Source organism: Engystomops pustulosus, chromosome 1 (assembly GCF_040894005.1).
Source record: "Engystomops pustulosus chromosome 1, aEngPut4.maternal, whole genome shotgun sequence".
Taxonomy (NCBI): Eukaryota; Metazoa; Chordata; class Amphibia; order Anura; family Leptodactylidae; genus Engystomops; species Engystomops pustulosus.
This window is the reverse complement of record NC_092411.1, coordinates 150,062,941-150,080,310: the sequence shown is the minus strand read 5'-3', so window position 1 is coordinate 150,080,310 and position 17,370 is coordinate 150,062,941. Positions and strand designations below refer to the sequence as shown.

General features: G+C 42.0%; 1 protein-coding gene across 2 annotated transcripts in view; it reads left to right on the top strand.

Annotated features, from left to right (window-relative positions):
* Positions 1-17,370, top strand: part of CELF5 (CUGBP Elav-like family member 5) — a 73,698-nt gene that overhangs the window by 51,388 nt on the left and 4,940 nt on the right. Inside the window, exons 4-10 of one of the 2 annotated variants that reach the window (XM_072110642.1) lie at positions 1,660-1,818; positions 2,403-2,482; positions 4,149-4,295; positions 5,368-5,512; positions 5,840-5,986; positions 6,072-6,137; positions 7,432-7,509. In XM_072110642.1, coding sequence (XP_071966743.1) covers positions 1,660-1,818; positions 2,403-2,482; positions 4,149-4,295; positions 5,368-5,512; positions 5,840-5,986; positions 6,072-6,137; positions 7,432-7,509 — 822 coding nt within the window. The remainder of the gene's footprint in view (positions 1-1,659; positions 1,819-2,402; positions 2,483-4,148; positions 4,296-5,367; positions 5,513-5,839; positions 5,987-6,071; positions 6,138-7,431; positions 7,510-17,370) is intronic. The other variant, XM_072110649.1, reaches the window with a different exon arrangement.

Below are 17,370 nucleotides of genomic sequence, written 5' to 3'. Positions count from 1 at the left end.
AAACTATACTAGCAGTAGTTTTCGAAAAACAAATATATATATTATTATATATTATTCTAGTTATATAAAGATCAATCCTGGCTAGAGATTAATCACTACAGTAATAATAACATACACATAGACTGATCCAGAAGGATCACAGTTGTGTTATAGAGCCATCAATGATGCACATCCTGCTATTGTCTGCTTGTCTCAGTCTTTTCATGTGTGATCAAGCAATGACAGCCAATTGTGACTGGTTGTGTTGGGTTAGTACCTTTCTATCTATGTATTTTTAGTAGCATGTTGCGTCATCGTATCATACATTATAATGATGGCATCCTCATACAACCCATTGTATCCATTGCTCAATATTGCCATGTTGAAGAGCACAATTCCCATGAGTGATCATTGTTGTACATGTGGAGATGATCTTGGGTTATTTTTGATTTAGTACTTAGTATACAGAGTGTTAATTCCCATTGTGCGGATACTTATTATCTTTATACTGTCCTGCATCCCCACATTCCCTTCTTAGTCCAGCCTCCCTGACCTGGTTTTGCCAGCTCTGTCTGCAGCAGCTGAGCGCTAACTAAACCCTTGCAAAATACATCACCACCGCCCTGGCACACAGCGTGCCGGCAGTGCCCATTGTCATGGCAACCAGATGCAGCTTCCAGCTTCAAACACAAATTTTCATGGTTGCTGGACAGCATGTGAAATTGCCAATCAGAGGGTGAAGAGAGAGGAAAGGGGAGGGGGGGCTCTTGTGGGAGAAAGGGGGGCCTAGTGTGCATCTGTGTGGAGGGAGATTGGGAGGAAAGAAGGAGCAACAGAGCATGCAAGATGGGAGGGAGAGGGAGGAGGGTGTGTGTGCATGGGGAGAAGGAGGGGGGCTGGATCAGCTGTGTCTACTATGTCAGTGCAATATTGTGGAATGTTTAGTGGGTCACTGACATTTGTGTGCCATTCCGCATGAGTTACCCATGAATACGTATTACACCATTCAGTATACAGCCAGATGCAGAACCTTATATTGTCAATTTCATTGCATGTGAACATATGGCATATGTGGAATCTGTGTAAAGAAATCTATCATTTTATGCTCACCTAAATTTCCCTTTGTGTACATATTCTTTGTGTCTTATTCTTTTATATATACATATGTACATATATAGAGTTTCTTTATGCTGCATGTATCATCCTTATCATGTCATATTTGTTAGCCATATTATGTTATGGGGTTATAGATGAACTTGCATTATTAATATGTAAATGCATAGAAAATGATTTCCTATAGGTCTAAGGGGTCAAAATTTATATTTTATGTAGTACTTTTATACCAAAAAAGGGCCATTAGGGCATAGCCCAAGAGCATGTAGACATATGTAAAAATCATAGAAATTATTTAATATGATAACTGGAGCTCAAATGAACTCAAATGAAAGTGAGTATCCTCTGAGACTGCCTAGTTATTTGTGACTATACAGTGTGTCACCATTTTTATATTCATTGATATTGAGTATTCTCTAAACAATGTGTACCCCCTGTTAGAAAGCTGTAATCTGTATGGACTCTCATAAATATCACTTTGCGTTATATCAGTCTACATAAAAAGCTATTTTTAGAGTGTGTTTCTATATGCCATTTTTTTTTTTACCGAGTAAACTGTGTAACTAGGTGGCACTAACCTGACACTTGGGGCCACAGGTGATCGCAAACTGTTTGTGGGGATGCTCAGCAAACAGCAGTCAGAAGAGGAGGTGACCAGCATGTTCCAAGCCTTTGGCTCCATTGAGGAGTGTTCTGTTCTGCGTGGACCAGATGGAAGTAGTAAAGGTAGGACCAAAGAAAAGGAATGCTCCTCTATCAGTGGAGAGGATTTATAGCAGAACACAATGGGGGGAAATTTAACAATGTGTCTCAGGTTCCGCCAGTCTGTAGCTGGAAAACACTAGTCTTTTGCTGCACCAGATTTATCTCTGTGATGTTGAATTCTGGTGCATTATAAGGCTATCTGTCCCTACTTTAGACCTACTTTTGGTGGGTCTAAACTGTGCGCCATCAGGGCGTATGGACGATTTCCGCAAGCCACGCCCCTCTCCTGGAGGCCACATCCGCTTGATAGGACAAGTCGGGAAAGTGTCAAAAAAAGGTCTAAAAGCCTTGATAACTGTGGCGCATTTCAGCTGGAATTGTGTCACAAGTGCGTTTATATATCCCCCCAATCTGTTTCTCTATATTTCCCATATTTGACATAGAAGATATCGTACTATATATAATAGCTATGTAGCGTTTAGTATGTATACATTTACTCATTAAGTATTTTTCTTCTGAGAAAGTTTTTCGTTCATTGCTGTACATTGTTTGTTTGTTTTTATTAATTCCTTCTCTATAAAAGCTATATCCATATTTCTTTCCAGGCTGTGCATTTGTCAAGTTCTCATCTCATGCAGAGGCCCAGGCAGCTATACATGCTCTACATGGGAGTCAAACTATGCCAGTAAGTATTCCGTTCTGTAGTACTACCTCAAGCACCTGAATATGGTTTTGCTGCGATGTCTCTCAAGTATATAAATATTATATAAGTGTATACAATAGAATAGGATTAGGCTACAGATGTAAATCTTGATTCAAAGACTTAATACTTCAAAAATATTTTTTAATATGTCATCTTTGCTCCTATATCAGATATTTAAACTAGTGTTTAACTATCCTTATTTCCTTAGCAACTATCATGGCACAGCTTTCATTTTCCAGAGCATTTAATTAGATGAAAATTAAGCTCTTATTGGTTGCAGTTGTAGAAAATGTAGATGGTGGTGACGTGTATCTTAATGCTGTGGATCCCAGGGCAAAAATCAACCTCTGCAATGCAAAGGATGAGCTCCACTCCTGGCCACAGCAAAGTTGTGGCAGCATATGCATACGAAACAGTCGATTGAGACTGGTTTCTGATGCTTAATGAATGGCTTAATGGCTGCAGGATTACTGCTTGGTTTGCAGTTCCCCATATAGTGGTATCATTTCCTCATGAAACTTATAACAAAATACATGTTTCAGTATTAATGAAAGGGTTTTTATCCAGAAATGTTGGAAAACCCGATTAGGGCTGGGCTCTGGCTCCCAGGTTCAGCTCTGCCTATGTCCTTTCCATTATTTCTATGTCTAGGCCAGCTGAGGCCACCGGTTTGGCTGCAGTGAGTCCCCTGACTGTGGATATTTCCAACCTTGCTGAGACCGTTGGTAAAAGGCAACAGAAGCTACTCGGGCCAGGGCTACAACTACATTTTCTCTTGAAAGTGCTTGGTGTCCATGTGTTAACCATACTTGTCATTGCTTTCAATAGAGACTTGGCTTCTCCAGTGTTTATGGTGAAAGGGTCTTTTTGTTAAGCGGTGCAGTATATGATGATGGCACAGTATAAAGATTTACGGTATTATTATTATCATCATCTTCATTTATGGGGTCCTTTTTACTAAAAGAACCGTATACAGCTAATATATTTTTTACTTCAATTTACGGCAATAAACAGATGTATTGTCATTTAGGGGGGTATTTTCTGTATTGGACAGCAAATGGGAATGGTCAAGAAACAAATTTCTTTTTTTACAATACTTGGTTAATTGACTCATGGTTAAAATGGGGTGCAGAAAACTGATGTCATACGGCTGTACTTGCAGTTAACCTTACTAGCAATGATTGGGACATAACCTGTTACCTTAGTAAGTTCACATTATTTAATGTGTAGATACAGTGTTGCTTTGTATCAGAACCAGAATACAACGTTTACTGTTAAACTGGCAAGTGTTTGTTGCTATGCAGCTTATATATTTAAATTTACCTGGCATTGTAACATTAGCAGATGATTGGCATAAAAGCTGAAAAGCCGATTTATATATTTATCCTTCAGGATAAAATGAGTAGCCAATTATTGCAATCTGCTAGCCATATGTAGACCGATAACGGGATAATTGAACGCAGTTTGGCAATCTCCATGTGACATCAGCATAGCTACTGTAACGTAAATGATCTACTCAAGTTAAGATTACTGGATTTGGTTTACAACAATGTCCTCATGAATGAAATAAAGCCTGTAAACTCGGATGTATGCTTGCTTTGGACTGGGCTTCCTTACCATTGATTTCTGCCACCTTAATTCCTTATAGGGAGCCTCGTCCAGTCTTGTGGTTAAATTTGCAGACACAGACAAAGAGCGGACTCTACGTCGAATGCAACAGATGGTTGGACAGTTGGGAATCTTTACTCCATCCCTGGCACTTCCGTTAAGCCCATACAGCGCCTACGCACAAGCGGTATGCTTTTAAGTTTTCCCCTTTTAGGTATTTGGGAATCCTTGTGTGTAATATAAACACCGATATATGGATATGTATGATCTGGTTTACAGAGATAGTTTAATGGTGCTTTAGTCTCTTAGTCTCATAGCTGAAATAAATGATTGATGTTTGTCTAAAATTTTGCATTGGATATTGACAAAAGGGGAATCAGAAGTGGACTCCGTGGATAGGTAGAAAAATAGAGGAGGTACTACTATTGTGCAAAGAGCCATAAAGAACCAGCAGAACGGAGGACAAAGGAATCAGTAGTTGACTCTATTGGATTAGACATGCAGTGTATAGCAGTTATTGTCTTACCATATGCTAGGCTCAAGAACACAATGTTTTACCTATTGTATCGGGAATACAGATTCTAAGTGGTATATTGGTAGCTGTCAAAGAAATAGGGTGCTAAAAGGAGGAACTGCTAAATATATCACTATTAAGCATTGGGGCGTGTAATAATATTAGATATAGTATGGGTTAGTGATTGATGTGACAGGGATGGATAAATTAATCCATGAAATATTGGGATGCACCGAAGGCCAGCTAGAACTGGAAATAGAGGCAGCTTGGGATGGGAGGGAATGCAGCTGAGGGCTAGAGAGATACACATAATACGTCACATCTAGAAAAGAGAAATCCATTCTCGTCACCAGCTCCCCAGGGCAGAGAAAAAACAACCAACAGAGAAGGAGTTAACAGTGCTGGAGGATTTTAAGTCATGATTGCCCCCTTGTGTTGAAAAGTTGTATGACACAATGTAAAATATGACAATGTAGTATTACTGTGATTACTGTATTACTTTTGGAACTGGCACTGCGGTATACACACATAATAATTGTTACAAATTGTTCCGTCACTTATGTTACCCTGTTAATAGAGTCACAATCCTTACTAGAAAATCTGCAATATCTGACCGGATGCCATCTGTCGCTTATAGATAATAGGTATAGCCTAGCAGATGACTACTACCTAGCTATACATGCAGTGGGTGTGATGATTTCTGTTCATGTCTTTTGGTAAATCTCTTGCAATGTTCCAATTCCAGCTGATGCAGCAGCAGACAACAGTCCTGTCCACATCACATGGCAGTTACCTGAGCCCGGGTGTGGCATTTCCTCCCTGTCATATTCAGCAGATTGGTGCTGTCAACCTAAATGGGCTCCCAACCACACCTATAACACCAGCGTCAGGTAAGTCTCTAAATCCATGTGAATGTCTGGGTATAGCTACTAGTACGGACATTTTGTAAAGGCATCATTTACATGATGATGCTCTGAGCTCCTTTGAAAAAGGAAGGGTTTCAGTTGCTTAGCAACACTGGAAGCAGCATTTCAATTTTGGTAGTTTTGTTGCTTAGTAACATGAAAAAGAGTTAAGTTGCCTAGAGACACTGGGAGGAGTACATCGCCAAGTGACACTGGCATGCGTTGCTTAGGAACTGGGAACAGCTGTTATTACTTAAAACTGTGGTTTTTGGAATTGTTTTTCCTTGGCAATTATCTGTATTTTCTCCATAGGACTACATTCACCGCCTGTCATTGGCACTGCAGCTGTACCTGGGCTGGTCGCCCCATTAACCAATGGATTTCCTGGTCTCGTTCCATTTCCTAGCAGCCATCCTGCTTTGGACACAATTTACACCAATAGCATTGTGCCATACCCAGGTGAGAGGGGAGGGCATTCTGCTTAACCAGTAGGTTACACCTATACAGTTCATGCTGTGAATATTTCTCTATATTTGCCTCACAGCCCAGAGCCCCGCATTGACAGTGGAGAGCCTGCACCCTTCCTTCACTGGGGTACAGCAGTATTCAGGTATCTATTTTCATCCTGGGGATCCAAGCCAAAGAACCCCATTATCCTCACACCAGTAGCAACAACCATATATCCATATAGTACGTTTTTTTTGTCTTTGGCTTTAAGAAAGGGTTGTCTGCTTTTGCTTTTTCTAATGATAAAAACCTATAACCCCATTGGAGCGCAAAGAGTTAATTACTCTTTAGGGCCTGTGGCTATCTTTTTTTTTTTTTTGCGAACACCAGAGGCTTGCTCACCATACAGAGCAGATCTTTCCATGGAATCATTCATCTTTATGGTATATGTGTAACATTCAGATCCATTTTACAGATTTAGGGCTCATTCAGATGGTCGTTTTTGACATTAGTATGCTATCTGTGTGAAAAACAAATTCCAGCATGCAATCTTTTTTTTTCACATGTGGACCACGGACCTCCATAGAAAAAATCTAACAGCACATGAATGGCATCCACACGTGGCCCTTTTTTTGAAATGTTGATAGGCAACCACCTGGGCAGGGCAGTAAGTACATAAGAAACACTGTACATGGATATCACCCTTCCTCATTTTTTGATGGCCACGCAACAGTCACACCCATCTGAATGAGCCCTTAAAGGACATCTACCACAAGGATGAATGATTATAAACCAAACACACTGACATACTGGTGTGTTCCCCCTCTGGCAGGATCTGCTAATCTTTTAGCTTACTATGTAACACACTGGGGCAAATTTATCAAGTGTCTGAAAGTCAGAATATTTCTAGTTGCCCATGGCAACCAATCACAGCTCAGCTTTCATTTTACCAGTGCTAATGAATATTTTAAAGGGGAGCTGTGATTGGTTGTCATGGGCAACTGGAAATATTCTGACTTTCAGACACTTGATAAATCAGCCCCACTGTGTCAGTGTGTTTGGTTTACAATCCTTCATCCTGGTGATAAATGTCTTTTAAACTGAGTCATACGGTTTGGTAGTATACTGAACATAAGGTCTGAAAATGGTCTTAAATTACATCTTAATTAAATAAAGTGATATACTCTATATATTAAAATATAGTTCATTATCTACTTTAAGTCTTAAAAAGCATTTGTATCTTAATTGTACCATTGTACCATTTTACAGTGGCTCTAATTATTTGGTCCCTGCAGTGTATCATACCGAAGCAGTGTGAATGGAGACTGAATATGCAATTTGTGCAAGGGCATGTCATAGATTGTGCTATTCTGCCTATAAATGTAGGGTAGTATATTTGTTTTGACATTTTGGCTGATCATCTTTTCTTTTTTTTTTTTTTTTCTCCCCCTGACCAGCAATTTATCCCACAGCTGCTCTTACGCCTGTCACACACAGCACCCCACAGCCTCCTCCTATACTGCAGCAACGTGAAGGTAAAGGTCCCCAAGTTCAAGAGGTTTTCAGAACTTAAAAATAATTAACAATGTAATATACTGACCTCAACAATCCCACTTTAGTACCCAGTAGCCATTTTCCTGCACCTCACCACTCTTGATGGTTCCTCTATAGTACATTAAGTGACCAATGCAGCCTATTTCTTACCAAATCAGAATTTCACGGTTCTTTATTAAAATATGAGGTCTAAGAGTAGGTTCCTGCAGGACTTGCGTGCTGAGCCAAATGTGAAGTTTATACGTTTTTATTAACATAATTGCAGCAGGTTTCCTGAGGATTTTATCCTTTCAATTTAAAAGGGTAAAATCCATAGGGAAACTTGGCAAAAAAAAAAAAATCTGCACTGTTCGTCAACATATGCAAATGTTCTTGCATAAATTGTGTTGATGATTCTGCCCCTGTGAGCTCCAAAACACCTGCTGTTTAGCCCACTGCAAATAAAAAAAAAACCTGCCTGCAGCAACCACTAGAGAGAGCTCTTTGCATATTAATCTGTACTGCTATTAAAAAAAAAAAACAGCATTTGCTGTGACAGCTATATGACCTTGAGATTATGTCAAATTGGCCTTCTATTACTTGCCCTACAGTAGTGGCTTGTTCTGCCGCTGTGAAAGCCACACCATTGGCCCTAGTATATTTGTCCCAGATGGCCACATAAATAGAGGTGGGTCCTCTGCAATTGTAAACCTTATCTAATTGTATATCAATTTTTTTTTTTTTTTTTATGTTCGGTTAAATGAAAACTCAGAGTTTGTGCTATTCCTTTGCTATGCTTCCTGAAAATGTATGAACAAACTGACAAGTCTACGTTAGGTCTTTAGTTATTTCATTCAGTAACACACAAAACAGGTATAGAGGTAAGATACAATGGAAAGACTTGCACTCAGGGGTGGGATTCAAATTTTTAACAGGCTACTAACAGCAAGAAGTCCATCCCAAAATGCTACCTACTCTAATGAACACAATCGAATACAATATTTAAAATACACTTTATATTAATAAACTATTTAAATCAACCTTTTTCATCTAAAATTATCAAATTTGCAAATACAAAAATGTATCTGCATAGATCAAGAGGGTAGAACTACATTAATTAGAGCAAGATCGTACCACAAATACAGCCCTCGTCACTAAGTTTTATACATATATAGCACCAGAACTAAGCCCAGTACATGAAAACGCTACCGAACCCAGCTAATTACATAAAAATAGAACCAAGCTCAGTGTAAAAAAAATATTGAATATTGTGTGCAGAATTGTGAGCTAATGTGTAATGCCAACACTTACTGGAAGGCTACTTTCATACCGCCATGTGCTTGCCCGTAGCCGAAGCCCGGGCGAGCACATGGCAGTGCACTAGAGAGGAGAAGAGTTTAAGCGGTTATCCAAAATAATAAATAACCAATAAATGTGTACTCACCCCCTCCGGCGCTGCTAATGTCCTGCGCCACAGTCCGTCTGATCGCACAGGTAGCTTCCGGCAGGCCCCTCCCATCTGTCCCTATCTCTCAGCATTGTAGGGCACTGGGAGATGGTGTCGGATGGGAGCTTCAGGCTGGCCGGAAGCTCCCTGTGCGCTGCTTTTGTGCCCCTGTAAACAAAAGGGCACGGATGAGACTGACCACGGCGTGGGACATCAGCAGCACTGGAGGAGGTGAGTGCATGTTTATTTAATAAAAGCCCGCCCCAGTTCGTCCCCTAATTTATTTATTAATTTTGTATAACCCCTGTAAGCGCTGCTCACCCCTCCCCTCTCCAGTGATGCACGGTGCCAGGACAGAAGTACAGGGAAAGATAGACATCCATGGGGATGTATATCTGGCCGCAAGTTCATGTCCCTGCAATGGCAGTCTGAAAGGGACCTTAGTCCAATGATGTCTAATCAGAAGAGTTGCTTTCATCTTCTTCTACTACCTGGCCACCATTTAAGGTTCTTCCAGCCACAACTCGCCTCTGCAATTTAAGCACCACAAAAATGTTAGATCTCTTCTTTCTACTGTTCTATTGTTCCCCTAGAGATAGTTATTATGTCCCCACAGAAACCAATATAGTAACTCCGCCCCCACACAGTAACCAGAATAGTAACGGTGCCACCACACAGCAGCCTATATAGTAACGGTGCCCCCACACAGCAGCCTATATAGTAACAGAGCCCCCACACAGCAGCCTATATAGTAACAGAGCCCCCACACAGCAGCCTATATAGTAACAGAGCCCCCACACAGCAGCCTATATAGTAACAGAGCCCCCACACAGCAGCCTATATAGTAACAGAGCCCCCACACAGCAGCCTATATAGTAACAGAGCCCCCACACAGCAGCCTATATAGTAACAGAGCCCCCACACAGCAGCCTATATAGTAACAGTGCCACCACACAGCAGCCTATATAGTAACAGAGCCCCCACACAGCAGCCTATATAGTAACAGAGCCCCCACACAGCAGCCTATATAGTAACAGAGCCCCCACACAGCAGCCTATATAGTAACGGTGCCCCCACACAGCAGCCTATATAGCAGTGGTGGCGAACCTATGGCACGGGTGCCAGAGGTGGCACTCGGAGCCCTTTATGTGGGCACTCAGGCCATCCCCCCAATTTCACCAAACAGGACCACATCCACCAAATCTTCCTGCAGTCTCAGGCCACTTAAGGGATGCTGCTCTCACTGCTATTTTAAAGCGACACTTCACTGGCTGTTTGAAACTGCAGGAAAAGTGAGAAGGTGTTGACTGAACTGCATTGTCTTTGGAGGTCTTCCTGCTGGACCCACCATTCTTCAAGGAGAGAAGCTACAATGATGGTCTGAATTTGCCCACCTTCTTTCAACTCTATTGGTGGTCTTAGGAGATCCAATACAATTGAATGTTGTTGAAGAACTATTAGCAATAAGTTACTGCTTGAAATGCCATGTTGGCACTTCATTGTAAATAAGTGGATTTTGGTTGTAGTGTGGGCACTTGGTCTCTAAAAGGTTCGCCATCAATGCTATATAGTAACAGAGCCCCCACACAGCAGCCTATATAGTAACAGAGCCCCCACACAGCAGCCTATATAGTAACAGAGCCCCCACACAGCAGCCTATATAGTAACAGTGCCACCACACAGCAGCCTATATAGTAACAGTGCCCCCACACAGCAGCCAATATAGTAACAGTGCCCTAACTGTCATCAAAATAGTAATGGTGCCCACTCAGAGTAGCTAATATGGTCACAGTCACATTGCCTCCACAAAGAAACAAATGGTCACATTGCCCCCATATAGTAGCCAATAGTGATGTCCCACGTTGGCAGTAGTGACAGTGATGTCCCACGTCGGCAGAAGTGACAGTGATGTCCCCTGTAGCCACAATAATGCCCCCAGTAGCCAGCAGTCCCAGTGATATACATTGGTATACCAAAAAAGATACTTACCTTGCTCCTCTTCTTGCACCTTTATCCTGGTGCTGCAACACAAGGGACATTTGGTGACATCACATGTTCATGTGATGGAATGAGAGCAGTGGCGCATGAGCATTCAAAGCTCCTGTGCTTCACTGCTGAAGGCAAGGTGTTGGAGCTAGATCACTGGCCTTCTTTGTCCCGGCTCAGTGAGCTAGTCATAATTTTAACAATGGGGCGAGCACTCTGATACCACCAATGTTTGCACCTATTCTGTGTGTTCGACCAATCACTGAAGGAAATAACTCACAGAGATGTGAACTGGCCTTTAGTGTCACCAGCATGGGATGTGTTTCAACACAGTTTTTGCATTGTCATAGGGTTACAACTATTTGACTTAAAGAACAGTAACACACAATAGTCAATTAAATTAAAAAATGTAGAAGAAATAGAGTAATTGCTGTAGAAAAATGCACTAGTATGATGTTATTGGAAAGACAATGGGGCACATGCATCATAAGTCTGGCTTTGTCCATCTGCTTTAGGGACTTTTCTTGGCTTTTACATCTGAATTCAGGTGATAAGTCAGTAAACACCGCAGAATACTAGACAATGGCAAACTTTGAAAGGAGACTGTTTTGGGCGCAAAAAGTCGCAAAAGAGCACATGCACCAAAAATTAAAGAAAAAGGCAAGCCTAAAGTTTGATACGTGTGCCCCATGACTTTATAATACAGGCTTTATTGGATAGCTGATAGGTCCCCTCTATTGTATTCCCCTCTAAGATGGAATGTGATACATAAACAGCCATATTAAATCAATAGCATATCAGCAGACCAGTTTTGGTGGATTTGCCTTTAAATAATTATGGTATGGCCTAGTTTGCTGTTTTTTTTAGTGTTGAGGAACAGTACCAAGAAATCTGTAGTCTGTTTTGCATCCTGATCTGATTATGTCTAAAATCTGCTGAACTGTGATGTTTTATGACTTATGTGGGAAGAATATAAAAAGCCTCTCCATTTCCTCTGCGAGGGACTGTACAAGATGTAAGGGGATGGGATCACTGATGCAGATAGTGGGACGAGCAGAGGAATGGAGCCTGGGCACTTCTTCCTCTGTGACTAGTTCAAAGGAAGAGAGCGAACAGGGTGAGGTGCAGGAGTGAAGCAGATCCACTGAGCTTGTGGATTGGTAAATTTTGTATTCAAAATAGGTGGCCAGATCTTCAGCCCTAAGGTCTGTGACAGGTGGCTGCTGTTAGTAAGGAGTTAGCAAGGAGTGAAGTGTATCAAAGAGTAGTATTATTAGAGAGAGAGGACATTAGATTGGTGAAATGGCAAGGTGAAGGGCAGAGATATAGGTTCTCAGCATAATTTTAATAAGTGGAGAAAATATGCAGATGTATGTTATTTTCTTCACAGACGTTTGTCTCTCCTGGAGCACTACCATAGGTGACTGGTTTGGTCTGTGTGCCAAGCTTGCCTGCATTGAAAATTTCGAATAGACACTGGTGCCATCTCATTCATGACACTTTTGACAATATCGTTACTAGCCAGGTTGGGACAGGTGAATGGGAAGACAGGGAGCAGTGCAATGTTTCTGATATATATGATAGGTTGATGAATTGGAAGAGGGGGAAGAATTATGAACAGTAAAGGAAATAAAGTTATGGTCAAAAAGTGGGAACAGTTAGTAAAATTCTAGCCACGAGAAAGGATGCATTTAAAGCTGTTACAGTCTGGATTTTACTACAAGACTATGGTCCACAATAAAGGTATGAGGCATTGTTTTTGAAAATTTTGGTGATTTTGTCCTGTCGCTGGATCAAAAAGTGTGTTGCTTGGAGTAAAATTATGTATTGAAGAGAGTTGGGAGAAGACCAAGTTGATGATGCTACCCTTATTATGAGTAGGAGAATCAGAGTTGTGAAAGACCTAGAGAGGTAATTGGCAATAAGAGCTGAGAGGCAGGAGAGGAAATGGGGGTATTATTTGGGATGTTAAAATCTCCCATAATGATGGTTGGAAACTCACAGGATAGAAAGTGAGGAAGCCAAGAGGCAAAGTGGTCAAAGAACTGATGGGGTGAACCCGGAGGATGGTTTACTACAGCGCACAATGGGAGAATGGGCGGAAAAGCCTGAGGGTCTGGATCTGAAAAGATGGCAAGGTGAGAGAAGACACAGGAGGAAGAGCTGGAAATAACAAAATCCAACGTGGATAGGGGAGTATGCCAACAACTCCTCACTACCTGTATTGACAGATATGGAGCAGCGAGAGATGTATATGCCACCATAGGACAAAGCAGCGGTGGAGGCAGTGTCATTTTCGTGGAACCAAGTTTCAGTAATGGTCAGCAGGTCAAAGGACTTAAAAAGAAATATTTAAAAGTGGGTGGGTGGAGGAGGTGAAGATGACATACATTCAGGGCCGGCTCCAGGTTTTAGGGGGCCCCTTTATGGGCCACCCTCCAGTAGTCACACTGCCCCCCCTCCGCCGTGTGGACACCCCCCCCTCCTGTATACACACTGCCCCCCCTCCTCCCCCTGTATACACACTGCCCCCCCTCCTGTATGCACACTGCCCCTTGTATACACACTGCCCCCTGTATACACACTGCCCCCTGTATACACACTGCCCCCTGTATACACACTGCCCCCTGTATACACACTGCCCCCTGTATACACACTGCCCCCTGTATACACACTGCCCCTTGTATACACACTGCCCCCACTCCTCCTGTATACACACTGCCCCCACTCCTCCTGTATACACACTGCCCCCACTCCTCCTGTATACACACTGCCCCTTGTATACACACTGCCCCTTGTATACACACTGCCCCTTGTATACACACTGCCCCTTGTATACACACTGCCCCTTGTATACACACTGCCCCTTGTATACACACTGCCCCTTGTATACACACTGCCCCCTGTATACACACTGCCCCCTGTATACACACTGCCCCCTGTATACACACTGCCCCCCCTCCTGTATACACACTGCCCCCTCTCCTCCTGTATACACACTGCCCCTTGTATACCCACTGCCCCCTGTATACCCACTGCCCCCTGTATACCCACTGCCCCCTGTATACACACTGCCCCCTGTATACACACTGCCCCCTGTATACACACTGCCCCCTGTATACACACTGCCCCCTGTATACACACTGCCCCCCGTATACACACAGCCCCCCATGTTCTCCCCCTTCGCTGGCCCCTGTCATGTCTCCTCCTCACCTCAGCTCAGATGCAGCTCTCTGTGTTGTCACTGCTTTCCCCGGCAGGTCATGTGATCATGATGTCATCACAGGTCCTTCAGCCTCTGCAGCTCCTGCCGGGGAAAGCAGTAACTGCACAGGTACTCATCGCGATCTGTGTCCGCCGGACAGAGAGAGGGAAGGAACCTCCCGGGCAGCGGGGCAGATGTCCTGCTGACCCGGGGGCCCGAGTGGGCCCCTCCAGTACCCCGGGGCCCCGGCACTTGCCCGGGTTAGCCGGGTGCTGGCGCCGGGCCTGCATACATTGAATCTTAATAAGGTTAGCATGATTTCTCTGTGAAGTGTTTAAATGAGCTGAAGATGGGCCACGGTTAGGAGAAATGTCCCCTGTAGCAAGCAGGAGGATATAAAGAGAGAGATGATGTTTCAGAGACTTATAAGGGGTAATTTCTTGCATCTATCCAGCTATTTATTTATCCCTTTTTGTTTTCTACCTATTTTCCTAGATATAGGACAAGGCCTACTTATTGAGAAGATTAGTAGAAATTACAATTCAGGAGGTTATCTCAATTGCTCAATTGACGTGGAGGTTTTAGGTTGCATTCTCATGTAGCATTTTAAAACTAAATACAAGAACTGTTTTGAAATGTGATATTTTATGTAAATGCAATGTCAAGCTGAGAACAGGTTTTAGATCTACTTACCTTCTCTTTAATTTCTTTTGTTTTGATTAAATGCACTACTACTTGCTCCACAGAAGGGAATGGGAAAGCAGACATCCGTTGACATGCAAAAAGGGAATCCCCAACGGACATTACCTAAGACTATGTAGGAAATCTTGCTATAAGAAGGAGTTTGTGAAAGTAATTGTTGTGAATGGTAACAAAACATATAGATGGTAACATGGATGTCACTTAGGGTATGGTACACTCACATAGGGGTTGCTTATAATACTACTCTTTTAAGGGTGGGAACTATAAGGGTGCAGTAGCATTGTTCAAAGGATTATAATACCTGGACCTTAAGGTACATTCTGCCATATTATACCCCAATTATTTGAAATGTGACTATTTTTATCCTGTGTTATGGTAGTTTTAGGCATTGGAGACAATATATGCCACCTTTGCATTGCTCTGGTGGATGTTTATGCAAATTTGCCTGACCATGTTGTGATCTTTAGGTATGTAATTGGAGGTTTTGTTTTATGGTTCGTTACCAGTCATTCAATTTATTTTTTATGAACTGAGGTATTGATTGATTCATCTGGATAGTTTGGTTAAAAACAGAATAAAATCCTATTAAATTAATTTAATCAGGAATGTCTGGCTTGCCATTTATTTCCCTTCCATTATTGTTACTTACTCAAGGGCCAAGCCAAAAAGTAATGAAAACAGGAGATGATAGATTTAATTTTTATGCCAAAAATTTTATAAGTAAGACCTTTACCATTCATGAGCCATGTGGCTACCACTCACCTGTAAACAACTACATGACTGGACCACTTAGAAAAGGAGCGCACAGTTATCTGGCTTTAATGGCCGGTAATCTACAAAATGAGACAAAGAAACAGATAGGTTTTCTTTGGTTTAACTCTTGACTGGGAGATGTTGCAATGGGACTCTTTCAAATGTATAAAGTGTGCTGCACTATATAATAATATTTAAAGGGAACCTGTCACTAAAGACCTCATTTTCACTAAGGACAGGTTGAAAAAGCCCATTACAGCTGCATAGCAAATATGCCTAATTTCTTTCTTTAACCCCTTAAGGACGCAGGGTATTTTCGCTAATTTCTCGCTCTCCATCTTCAAAAATCCATAACTTTTTCATTTTTCCGTGTACAGAGCTGTCTGAGGGCTTATTTTGTGCGTAACAAATTTTACTTTCCCATGATGTTATTTATTATTCCATGCCATGTAGTGGGAAGCCGCAAAAAAATTCCAAATGTGGAAAAATTGAAAAAAACTGCATGTGCGTCATGTTCTTGTGGGCTCAGTTTTTACGACTTTCACTCTGCGCTCCAAATAATACCTCTACTTTATTCTTTGGTTCGGTGCGATCGCGGTGATACCAAATTTATATTGGAGCGTGAGCGTGAAGGGGTTAAGCATTTGCATTGCAATAGAATTTTGTGTTATAACTTACCTTGCATTCTGACAGAATCCTCTGTGTAGTCCCAGGGATTGGGCTTAAGTTTGGATGCAATTCAAACAGCATGTGACTTGTATGTGCTGCAGACTGCTCAGCTCTCAGACCCCACCTTTGTGCTCCTGAACAGCTCCTCCCTCTCTCACTGATGTCATCTCACCAGGCTCTAAAGGAGCAGGAGGGAGGAGTTGTACAAGAGCACAAAGCTGGGGGCTGACAGCTGAGGAGTGAGCAGCCCAGACAAGTTGCATGTTGTTTTTGAAATGCATCCAAACCAAAGCCAACCCCTGGGACTACACAGAGGATTCAGTCAGGGTGCAAGGTAAGTTATAATGCACAATTATTTTGTAATGCAAATGCTTAGGTTACAGAAGCTCATTACAGCTGCATTGCAAATCTGCCTTTCTGCTTTCTCTGTCTTCAGCGAAACTGAGGTCCCAGTTGACAAGTTCCTTAACACATACTTTCAGCTGTGCTGTAAAATGACATTGACATTGGATTCTTCAAAAGCCAGGAAAACCTTTTTTAGTGTTTTAATGTAACAGTTTAAACAAGTCACCCTACAGTTGCACACCTACCTCGGCTTTTACTTGTCATGGATGCATTAAATTGCCATGAATTTATTCCTGTGTCTGCATCTTTTATCCTGTATGTTTTTATGAAATTCATATGACTGAAGTTGTGCCCATGCTTTCTAATTTGCAAGGTGCCTTAAAGGTGTTTGCTAGGATCTCTGTATTGGTGTCCGATCCTTGGAATCAGATCATTTAGTGTCCAACACCTGGAAATTAGCTATTAGCTGCTATATTAGCTGAGCTGTGGTTGCAGGAAAATAGTGTATAGGAGTACACAGTTCTGTACAGTGGAGTCCAGCTGCAGTAACGCAGCTTGGTATACTATTTTTCCTTGTGCTGCAGCTCAAGCTGATCTATGGTGATGCCAGGTATCAGACCACCACAGATCTAATTCTAGGTCTTCAGTATTTAAAGATAATCTATCATGTATGTTGACCATACAAATCTACAGACGGTACTTGGTAGAAACCCTGGAAAGCTGTTGAAATCATGCCTTTGTGTGTATTGTAACTAG